At 42.2% G+C, this 12,440-nt stretch overlaps 1 protein-coding gene across 10 annotated transcripts in view; it reads right to left on the bottom strand.

Moving 5' to 3' along the window:
* Positions 1-3,066: 3,066 nt before the first annotated feature.
* LOC127009380 (pleckstrin homology-like domain family B member 1) overlaps positions 3,067-12,440 on the bottom strand; it is a 145,875-nt gene continuing 136,501 nt past the window's right edge. For 9 of the 10 annotated variants that reach the window (XM_050882415.1, XM_050882410.1, XM_050882414.1 and 6 more), the window contains 3 exons: positions 7,132-7,257; positions 5,872-6,135; positions 3,067-5,577 (listed from right to left, as the gene is read on the bottom strand). In XM_050882415.1, the coding sequence (XP_050738372.1) occupies positions 5,389-5,577; positions 5,872-6,135; positions 7,132-7,257 (579 nt within the window). In that variant the 3' untranslated portion in view covers positions 3,067-5,388. The remainder of the gene's footprint in view (positions 5,578-5,871; positions 6,136-7,131; positions 7,258-12,440) is intronic. The other variant, XM_050882416.1, reaches the window with a different exon arrangement.

A 12,440-nucleotide genomic window follows, 5' to 3' on the forward strand; every position in this document is an offset into this window, starting at 1 on the left:
GAACGATGAACAGCTGGGTGAGCTGCTTTCTGGTTGCCATGGCCGGGATTCAAACTCAGCCCCGCGCATTTATCTGTGGCTATGCGTGTTAACCACAACACCACGGAGACGCATCACTAATAAGTTCGGAAAAAAATAGCATTTGTTATTCAATCCAAATTCTTTGATAGGCTATCTATTATCTTTTTTTAATTACTCAGCCACATAAGTATAATCATATATAATAACAAAAATAATTTGTTAACCACTCACATCCTTGCAGATGGTTCGAATCAAAGTGTGCTTCGCATGACGTGGACCAAGAGTAGCGCAGGGGCTTAATTACGAGTCTGCCCTCGACCGTCGCGTCGGTGCTCTCGTGTTTGGTAGCTACTAATGCTAGTGTTCTGGGTGCTACTTTTGAAAAAGGAAAATATATCTCCTTGCTTGTCATCCTCGCAAGTATATACGCTAAACTGCTATAGTTTTTGGTCTTCAAATTTTGGCATGCTGCGCGCGTCCCCTTTTGTTCCTCAGTACCTACCAATGTGTGTAATGTACCGCAGAAGGAGTATGTATATTCTTTATTAGCGCCACCCAGCCTACCTTGCTCACATCTATCAGACACAAATATTTGGCATGGACATGTGCATTATCTCCATTGTATATATATATATATATATATATATATATATATATATAGATATATATATATATATATATATATGTATATATTTGTATATATACATATATATATATATATATATATATATATATATATATATATCTATATATATATATATATATATGTGTGTGTGTGTGTGTGTGTGTGTGTGTGTGTGTGTATGTATGTATGTGTGTGTGTGTGTGTGTGTGTGTGTGTAATTCACCCATGGCCTGATCACGAGATGGACTTGTCATTGTCAGCAAGTCTACTCTCCTGATTACAGCAAGACTCATTAGTCGATTTCTGGGTACATCTGGGACCTTCACACACACCACACACCCCGTCCCCCTTGCTCAAGGAGGAACAGTAACCGCTCCTTATCAGTAGAAAAATCCCGGACTGAGCAGGGTTCGAACCTCCGTCTGCCAGGCCGCGAAGATTTGCAGTGCAGAGCGTTATCACTGAGCTACTGGAGCGGTGTGTGTAATTCACCTCTTGGTCTGCTGCGGGTCTCTCTCGAGACAGCCAGCCGTTCCCCTGCGGACGAAGCTCAGAGCTCGGTGACCGATCTTTGGAGAGGACTGAGACCACTCACACACAACACACCGCGACAACGAGGTCACAACTCCTCGCCTTACATCGCATACCTACTCACTGCTAAGTGAACAGGGGCTACACATGAAAGAAGATAAACCCAACTTATCTTCACCCAGTCGGGGAATCGAACCCCGGTCCTTCTGGTTAAGAGGCAGATGCTCTAACCACTGAGTGTGTGTGAGAAATAGATCTGTGAATAAGAATGAAAAAAATGTTATATCTGTTTATGGATATGGCTACACCTGGCTTCTCCAAGTTGTTTTCAGAGTAATTATTAAATAAATATCTACTTCAATAGCATCAAAAACTCTCATATTTGATTAAAGAATGTTTCATAAAGAGAACAGAAGTATCAGTAGTTAAATGGTAATCTTACCATTTTGCTATTAATTCATACTGGCCTGCTGGGGTGCACCATCTCTTTTGCACTATCTCAGCTCATGCTCGGGCTACATACAATAAAGAACAACAGCAGCTTTGTTAAAACATTCCTTAGCTAAGTTTAAGCTGTTGATATTTTACTGCTAAGGTTGCAGTTGTGATCACAAAATGAAAATCTAGGATGAGCAAATTGTCAATAAAGGCGGTATTTCACGGGAACAATTTTGGTTGAGCAGGCCCCGTCCATAAGCAAAATGCTGACACATGGGGCTCTGCTCATGGACCAGAGGGGGTACTACAGCGGATAGGCAGGAGCTATTTTCTGCTTCTCAGGCAGCCAGCTCACGTTAGCCCGGCCGTCTCACTTCACCCTGATTCACCGGCTGGTTCAACTGCTTCTCCCACCTCAATGATGTCATCAGCCCAAACTCGCTCTCTCTCTCTCTCTCTCTCTCTCCACTTTTTTGTACTGCTTTGAATTTTTATTTGTAGCTTCATAGATAGTTTATTTATAGTAGTTTATAGATAGCTCTCGCTTGATCTCGCTTTCTCTCCTCTCTCTTCTCTTTCCTCTTCTCTCTTCTCTCTCTCTATACTTTTTTTTATACTACTTTGAATATTTATAGGTAGGGACTTTGCATGCATCGTATTTATTCCTAGTTGGGTTCTGATTAAGTCTTTTGCAATCCAATGTTTTCGCTAAATACTATTACTCGTGAGCACTTGTTATTCATTCACCTTCTGCCTTCTCTGTCTTTAAAACTGTTTAACATTACATTTAAATCTCCAACCATATTTGTATCAACTGAGCAACTCTTAAATTCATATCATTCATCCAAGTGAGGTGAGGAAGGGAGGGAGGAAGGGTGAGGTGTGTATTTAATGTAAATGCATTTTTGTTTTCGGTGTAACAATAACTATATTAAAACATAATATGACTAACAGAAATTAATCAACATCAATTTCTACTTGAAAGTAGGTATATGGTCCCTGAAAGTCAAGATCAAGACCAAGATTGCCCAATGTCCATTAAATGTAGCATCCTCGTGTGATTAGTGCATGTCATGTTCCTTTAGTAGCTCAGCGAAAGTCACCGCCCGAAGGTCTGGGTCCCGAGCAAGATTGTTCCTGTGAAATACCGGTTTAAGTAAGATGTGCATTCTTCTTCTTTGACTTACCATCCTGGCTGTACAGGAAGGATTGTCACTAGATGACCCTGCACTTGATAGGACTAATATATAGTCCATTGTCCATCCTCAGTTCTTCAACAGATTGAGTTTAACAGTGACAGTGACAATGTTTTGACCATTGTCTGAGCCATGCTTTGGGATGCTAGTTCTTAAATGACCCTCAATGGAAAGGCTGCTAAAGATCAGGCATAATGGAGAGCACCATTAGGAGAACAAGGCAGACACATCTATAGAGCTTCTCAAGACTAGTAGTGAATGTGGCTATTTTTATTTGTAGGCTTTTCATGTCCACACCATGCTTATGATAGGGTTGTGCTTTCTATGGTTATGAATAACATAGTAAAATTGCTGTAGAAGCAGTGTGGCCTGGGTTAGTCTCCATCACTAATGGATCCTGCTTACAAAATACTGATGCCATGGGATGTAAATAGGATTATTTATTTACACTTCTGTGGTTCATAAAAATATATTTATGAGTTATATATGTAAAATTTTAGCTTTTTGTGCTAAAATACATTTACAAATTAATTTATATAAAAGCATACAAATATATTAGGCCACTGCAGTACATAAGTACATGCTATAAGACATTAACTAATAAATTTGTATATCATACTACATTAGAGCAAAAGTTTTGTACCTATGTTATGTTCATCACACATATATCAATCACTGAAACCAACAGTTGCAAATGATTTTGAAAGAACACAAGCTTCCAAGTAATTCAAGGTAGTTGAATACCCAGAGATGATTTAGATAAATGTGCCTCAAGAAAGTGCATTTGAGAAGAAGTATTTTGAATGACTGGATGGGTTACAGGATCATCTATGCTTTTGGTAGACAAAGAATAGAAGAATAAGCCACAGCTGGGTTTATATCTACAAGAGTGGCGGAAGACATATTTGACCCCCCACACCTTCAGCACTGAAAGAATTCCCCATAAACAGTTGACGGGGAATAACTACAAAATATTCAATAGAATTCATAGTCATAAGTTAAAAATGTTTATTCTGAATGGAAAATTTCCAATTTTATTTTGCAACTGATATATATAATTTTTCAATCCTGGTATAACATGTGAATAGTTGCTGGGTTATAGCATGCGTGTATGTACTGCACATGTGCCTGTTTTCTGTAAGCATTTTTATCAAGCCATCATACAATACTTTTAAATGCACATGATATTCTGCTTGTAAATTTGTAGTAAAAAAAATGCTTTTCCTAACATCTCATAATGAAGGTCCACTTCATGGTATTAATCAGAAAATGTTACAAAATGATGGGGTGGATGGCAGCCAAGAATTTCTCCTCTGAACTCTTGTTTAGCGTTGACTGAGTACTGCACCGTCTCTGTATAGTGGTCAGTCTTTACTGGGACTACATTATCCGTGTACAGTGACCAGCTATCATTATTGAGCATCCAAATGACTATATTTATAACTACAACCTGGGGAAACTCCTTTTTTCCCAGTTCATTTTATTCATGACTACGTAAAAAGATTTACTTAACCCTACAAAAAAGACTGTAGCACCAGACAGTCACAACACTGAAAACCAAACATACAATTGTATTTGATAAAATCACAATAATAAAAGCTTGGCTATTGGGCACATCTTTTGTAATGGCCCATTTATATATAAAAAAAAAACTGCTCTGAAAATTTTGTATAATGTAATTAAAGCTGGTTATGAAAAAAAATCATGTCTGCATATTTTGCTAATTGCTATTGCTTTAACAAAGGTATGAAGCTTAAAATTATTATCAAAATGTAGTGTAACAGTTCATACAGAGTATATATAACATCCTCCCATGTGCAGGAGAAGTTTGGACCCACACGTCATCATTCTCAAATTAAGTAACACATTCCATTGTCTCATCCCTTTCCATCTTTTCTATACCTCAGCTTGCCACAAAACACTGTAGTCAACTCTGCTTGGTAGCTCCAACAATTAATAACTTCATCTTCCAGGACCCTCAAGGCATTGATTCTTGGGCATGTGTTGTTTAGAAACTTCTCACTCATCTTACTGACCCAAGGGTTGGAAGACTGTAGATTAAAATAAGTACTAAATACATTGGTAGATCTGGCATCTCCACACCAAGTTTTTTGAATTAATATTAAAAAAAAAGAAAAAGTATTCAATAGTAGTTACATATTATACACAATTTTTTTTTACTGAATTTGGTATACATACAAATCAATACAAGGATTCAAGGACAGATAAATTCTATTCTATAAGAATTATGATGGGTTATTTCTATTAAAGAAATAAATAATAATTTATGTCTAAAAAAAGTAAATAAATGAAAATTAAGAAAAGAACAGCACATGAAATGTGAGAAGGAATATGCATGAAGTAATTTTCTCTCACTCAAAAAAGTCAAATATGGCCTGCAAAGCAAGCGTGACCTGGTCATGTACAACCCTATCCAAGGTGATAGGAGGACTGTCTATTCTCTTCAGTGCAGGCAAAACAAGGAGGCCTGCCTCCTGCTGGATGACATGTATCCAGATAATTCTTAAAATGACAAGAAGCAGGTACATACTGCTAATTAAACTCCCTGTACTGGTTTCAGGTGCCTCCTTGGAACTCCTGGTAACCCTCTGCCCCAGTGAAGATTATGTCAATCCAGATGCGCATTGCCTCTGGTGATGGGGCCATGAGGTGGAACGTCCGCTCGTAGGTCTTGACACAGAAAGTGAGTTTGGGGTTTGGAGACTTGACAGAATGGAGATGGTCCACATACACTTCTTCAATAGCCTGTAAAAATAAAAGTACCAACAATTTTACAGCGTGCAGTTGAAAATAAAACACTGAACTGAGTGCATACTGAATGAGCAAGTGGTGAGTAGGTAGTGGTGTGAACAAGAGCTTTAGGATATGGCACTGTCATTATTCATACTTATAAACTAAACATTTTTTATATATTTTACTCCAGTTTCCTATGCCTTCCCTCCAGCACACTGCTCCTTCATTCCTCCATCTCCATACTACCATTCATCACCTAAATTTGGTCTATTGTACAAAAATGTTGCATCCATTTGATTCACTCACCTGGAAGTAAACTCCTCCCCTTGGCTTGCTTTCGCTCTTGTCACTGTAGTACATGAGTGCTCGTTTTGAGCGGTCAAATACAAACCATCTCTTCTGCCACGTTCGGAATTTTGAACCCAGTTTGTGGAGGTAACCACGGCAGGCTGTGGCTGAGACAACGATGAAAGGGCAGAGCTCAATCTGGTGGCCAGCACTCTCAATGTGTTGCTTGAGGTCAAAGTGCTGTTCACTGCGCACCGGCAGGTATCTCGTCAAAGGTCGTTGCTGGGGGAAGAAATAGATTCCAATTAACCTTTTAAGGAATTTCAAAAGAACACACCTCCATCTTCACTGAATTTAAAAACGTAGTATTTATGTACTACAAAAGTACTTATACAATATTTAACATTTCTGTTTCAATCCCTGTTTCTCTTGAATGTGTTTTGCCTCTGACATCCAAAGTCGTGAAACCATTACCTACCACTTGGATGAAGCTAATATAACACATGAAGCTGAGAGGTGAGGCAGGGAATACTACTCCCTCATAAATTCCCCTGGCAAACCATCCCCAAAAGTAATTTGACTTTAAAACTGGATGTCATATCACAGACTGGCACACATGGCTGAGTGGGTGGTTGTGGTGAACATGAGATAGATGAACGCAGAACAAATAATGAAATAATAAATGGAAAAACTCTAGTAAGAACAGTAAAGGTTAAAAGGCCAAGGTTAATGGAGCATAAAGAGGAAGAGTGTTGTTAATTTAATAAATGCCATTGAGTGGCCTGGGCAGGTAAGGTCCATCCTCTTATCGCCAACCTTCCTCACACTTCTCCCTCCCTGAACTGGCTGTCTAAAATACCAAACAGGTCGCCTCATGGAATGTAACTGATTAAAGCTAAACATTTTTTTTTCACTCGTTTAAAAAACAACAACAATGTGTGGGACGAAATACATTTGCATTTCATTTTTCTGCTGGCACTCGTTTTCTTTTAAGTCTGAACTCTAACCCTGGTTAAATATGATGGCATGATAATGAGTGGGGCAGTGTGTTGCTATTAGCCCCAGGAAGGAACTAGTAGCTCAACAACTAACTGGTTCAGTGTTCCTGTAAGGCCAACGGAGAAGTAGAAGCCCAACAACTAATTATAAGGTTCATGTATGGTGGAAAAAAAAGACTACTGTGTGAAGCAGAGAGTAATGTTGTCAGGCTGTATAACTTGTTGTAATCAGAGGTCAGTAACTTAAAAAATATTCCTAGTGGAGCATCGAATCAGTCACCTGCGTTCTGGCCCTCTCGCGGTACTTTACAGCTGCATCGGCGGGATCACAGCACGAGGAGGCGTCACTCAGAGGCCGCCCGTCCTCCCCTCCACTCGCCACCTCGCCACTCTCCCGCTGTCGCATCTGTCAACGTTAAGTAACGTGAGGAATGGCACCACTACGAGAGAGAGAGAGAGAGAGAGAGAGAGAGAGAGAGAGAGAGAGAGAGAGAGAGAGAGAGAGAGAGAGAGTGGATGATGATGATGTGTGTAATTGTGTATGGGGTGGGTGCGCAGCGATACGAAGTTTCCTTTTCGTAACCGAAGCGGCCTTTTACAGTCAATGGGGGAACGTGAAATAAATGAAAACGAATATTTTGTTCTAATAGCTCAAAAAGAAGTAACTGAAAAGTCTAAAGCTCTGAGTCGAAAAACTGTATAACTGAAAAGCCACACTGACCCAGCTAAGAAAAAAAAAAAAAAGTCTCGGAAGATATATTATAGCATGTGTCATGAGGAAGAAAAGTCAACAAGGTGTGAGGATGAGCATGCCGCCACCATCCTCCATTCCTCAGCCAAGACAATGTTAAAAATAAGCACATACAAATCGTGCCAAGATGTTCATCACGCAACCTTGATGACTCAACCACCGGCGCACCGATGATAGGAAGATAATGCTAGTCCAGTTTCTCCCTCGAACCTCCCCGACATCTTTATAACGAGACTCAAAACGACTTATTGACGGGACCCTCTAATCATTTACTAAAGTCGGTATTCTCAAACGCTTCCTCCTCTTATATTAACGAAAAGTAGACTGATCGGGTGAGTTTGTATTTATTTTCACTTTCCTGCTACAGAATAATGATCAAACTAGCATCAGGGTAAAAAAACTACTCATGGAAATGCCCCAAACCCCTACGAAAGGTTTGTCAAATGTGTGTGTGTGTGTGTGTGTGTGTGTGTGTGTGTGTGTGTGTGTGTGTGTGTGTGTGCTTGAACGCCGAAACGTTAAATATGGTCGTCGCTGCGGCAAGAGACAGCGGGCACTATGAGGGATGGTTGCTACATGGACCACACACTACACGGCCGCGGGAACTATGATGACAAAGTGCTTGTCCACGCGTTCGTTCAGAAGGTCCCGAGGACTCGCGTCTTATAGTTTAAAGCATAGATAAAAACCATTGAGCCAACAATCATTAGTCAACGCCGCTCGCCCACCAGCAGTAAAGTCAAGCGCTGCTATAGTGGATGGAGCCTTTTGCTCTTGTATATCTTTGTGTCTTCGTTTGTTGTTTATGCTTACGGAGACAGTTTAACAAAGATATGTGAAGTAAATACGAACCAACTATTTTGTAAGTATGCATTTATTTAAACACGAATATTTTTGACCAGCTAAATTTAATATAAGTGTGTGTGTGTGTGTGTGTGTGTGTGTGTGTGTGTGTGTGTGTGTGTGTGTGTTTTACGTTCCGCCTACGGCGCTGGTAGACTTTCTTGGTGGGGACTGATGGTCGGCCCCGGCCCGTTATGGCGCAGGCAAATGTTTATAGTGGCGCCGTCTTGCTTGGCTAATGATCCCCCCCCTCCCGGAACAACTTGACAACTAGTGGCGACGGGCGGGCGCGAACCCGCGTCCTCCTGGACGCCTCCCTGTACTGTGTGTGTTACTGAACCTCCTCTGTAACGAATAATATGTAATTTGCAGCTGCTAGCCCCCAATAAAAAAAACATTAAAAATAAATATACAAAGAAAATAAATAAACGAAAAGAACGCTCGAAATACGGTTTGTGATTGGTTCACTTTACGAAAACGCATTGATCTCGTCTTAATTAACAATGGCCACTCTACTCTCTTTTATAGGAGCAGTGCTTAGCGTTTTTTTTTTCATATGTTTTTGCCCTGCTGCTTCCTTTACTGTAAAAAAAAAAAAAAAAATTGTGAAATCCATAAGGCCCGTCAAGTCACGGTTTCTGAATATTCATGCTTGTAAAAAAAGAAGAAAAAAATCACCAATGATTAATTGCGGCTATGGTGAGGTATGTTAACCGAACGAAAGAATACGATTGAATAGTGAGAGAATACTGAACACTAATTGAAACAATCAGTTGAAAGAGTTCCAGCACACACACAAAAAAAGTCGCGGTAATTACTGTGCACAAAGGGTCAGACGGATGCTCTAGCAACACCTGCTGTCGGACACACCAAGGCTATCAAGAGGCAAACCTGTCAATCGGACCGCATGACAGGCGTGGCCACGAGGCGGGGCTCCTCGCCGCGGGACAGGTGGTGACAAGCGGCACGCGTTAGATGCTGGGCAAGAGAGCCCCTCACTTGTACCCAATTCCCTGCCTTCGCTCCCACCCTACCCCCACCAGTCCTTGCAAAAGGTAACGTGCACGGTTTGCAATTAGAGCTTTGATCCCCTAAGAGCTCAAAGATTGGCAACAATGTTAAAACAACACCAAAGACCCAGCTGCCTTACTCAGGTTACTTCCGTCAGTTACAAAACACAAACCTTACTACTTCGTTATCTGCATTTAGTGTATACAGTGCAAATTGTCACATCCCCAAGCCCTTTGTGCTCTCCGCTGAGCACAAAAGCAGGGAATATCTCAGAGTTTCGAAGGGATAATAATGAAGGTTTTCATAACTTTTTCATGCGCCACCGTTCTTGTAATATTAACGTACTCTTACATCTCAACACTTGTAGGAGATAAAGCTGTCCTTCGTCTCCATCTGCCGTTGCCTGGCACCCGCTACCTCGTAAACATTTATCATGAGATCTACGAGGGTGTTAGACTACATGCTTCAGTGGTTTACTCAAGCTTTTAATGTGCATTAACACCGATTTATTGTGATACGGCAACGGCTTTTGGCGGAGTATTATTAGTGGTAACAATTCCGTTATAATACTTGTTTAGTCTTAGAATAGCTGGCCCACGATGTTGTGGTGGTGAGAAAGATGGGTTCCCTTTTCGTCTTATCCTGGCCCTTCCCCTCCCCCCTGACTCTCTTCTATCTTTAACTCCGTGGCTGGCTCTTCCTGACAGCTGAGCCACCTCTTCTCGGTGCCCCTACATGCCTCCCCACCGCCCAGTGAACGCTTTCCCCAATTCCCCGTAACCCACAACACTACCCGAAGGTGATCCGTGGTGTCTGTGTGCCGCACTACGGTTCATCATACGACTCTTTTTACAACCAAAACAAAATTTGTCCCCGAAGCTGAATCATAGCTGCCAACACTACATGAAAGGGTACGTTCGCCAACAAACTCCGTTTGCTCGATGTTGTCACCGTTTTTGTATTTTCTTCTCAAATGTTCAAAGAAAAATATGACAGACCACACCCATCCCTCACAGCTGCTACGAAGACCACAGGGCGACAGCTCCCCTCACCTCCCGTAAATGACCTACTTAATCCGCGGTAAACAGGGATATGTAGAACGGCGTCAGGTGGTAAGGTGGGCGTTACTTCGGCTCGAGTGGTGCGGCTTCCCCTGACCTGCTTCCTTCGCCTCACGTGATCATTGAAAATACACGTTGTTGTACACGCGACACGAAATTTTCATGCTCGCTTTGACTAGCTGTTTACGGTTGTCATAACACACACACACACACACACACACACACACACACACACACACACACACACACAAAAAAAAAAAAAAAAAAAGGAAGGAAAGGCTGGATGAATGTAGATATGGAGACGGGACTATTAATAAGCGGCTCACACACATTCCCGGTCCCGATCGTCCCCGATCACTCCCGATAAGCCGATCGGGGCCTGACCGCCGGCAAAATAGGCAATAATCCCGGGACCGGCGGCTTACCGCCGGTCTACAGCAGGCAGACCGGCGGCTTACCGGGGGTAAACCGGCGATCATATACGGTTTTCGATTTCTCCGATCGGCGACTGCAGCAGGTCAGCCTGCGGTAGACCGCCGGTCTACCGGCGGCAGACCTGCGGCATATTGACGAGCAAACACTTTCGTTGCCACACCCAGTTGGAAGGGTATATAAACGCCCGTCTAGGTGTTTTTGATCATTCCTGAGTTTGACATCTCCATGGCTTTCCTCAGCTCTCGTGAACAAGAGATTGAACTCCTGAAATTGGACGTGGACGGTGACCAAAGTTTTTTGACGCTTTTGTCTAATGGAAAATAGACGGTTAAGAAGAATAAAGAAGAAGAGACGTAGGGCAACGTGGGTGAGGCCATGGATGCAGAGAAGAGTTACTCTGGGTATGTTCGATACTCTCATGATGGAACTAGAGGCTCTCTTTGCTGTAAGTGTTGCAGTGTGCCTCGTAGATTCCGCATTGGAGTCAGCTCTGACACCTGTTGACGCCACCTACCACCAGCTCCAACCTCAACACCCAGGTGTGCATGTGCAACCCCGCCCTCGCACTCTCCATACACCTTCAACCTCGACTTATTCATCCCTGGAGGGAGAGGCCCTGCTAGCCCCCCCGCTCCACCAGCGAGTGAGATCATGCAGACATGCACTGCCCAGTATTTAAACCTGGTTGTTGTGGAATCAAATCAGTTGAGGTCTGGGCTTAAGCAAGGGAGCGGCTGCTGTCACCTGCCGACCAGAATGGCCTCACCTTTTCCGCTCGGTTTCTCCGCCCATCCTACCTCCCTATATTCAGCCATCATGTGTTTGATGAAAAAAAAAAAAAAAAAAAAAACACACGAACTATTTCCTTTATTGTCATATAAGAACACTCCAGCCCCAGACGTATGCTCCTTATATATCAGTAGTCTTCTTTGCCGTCATTCATATATTAATTCATCAAAAGAAATGGAAAGTTTCGTTTAGTCGGCGCAACATCTGTTGTCATATGCCGGAGAGAGACAGGAGGGGAAGGAATTATAGGAGAAGGTAACAGATCCCAGGAGACGGGACACAACCCCCGATTAATACCTGGTACCCATTCACTGCTGGGTGGACAGGGGCGTAAGGTATCGGAAAAGCCGCCCAAATTTTCCCACTCCGCCCGCGAATCGAACCCGGGCTCTCTCGGTTGTGAGCCGAGTGTGCTAACCACTTCACCACGAAGCCTCCTATTAATTCATCAAGTCATCAAGCCATATAGTTATCCTGCCACCCTATCATCCATACATTTATTCATCCAGTCATCCGGGCATTTATCTATCCAGTCATCCAGCCATTTAGCTATCGAGTTATCCAGTTAGTCTTACCTTGATCCATCCTTGCATTCTCCCATCTAGTCATTAACCAGCCATCCAGCCATTTAGCCATTCAGTCATTCCTCCCTCTAAAAATCAGCCATCAAGGCATCTAAAGTCACCCAGCCATTCAGCC

This window comes from Eriocheir sinensis, chromosome 40 (assembly GCF_024679095.1).
Source record: "Eriocheir sinensis breed Jianghai 21 chromosome 40, ASM2467909v1, whole genome shotgun sequence".
Classification (NCBI taxonomy): Eukaryota; Metazoa; Arthropoda; class Malacostraca; order Decapoda; family Varunidae; genus Eriocheir; species Eriocheir sinensis.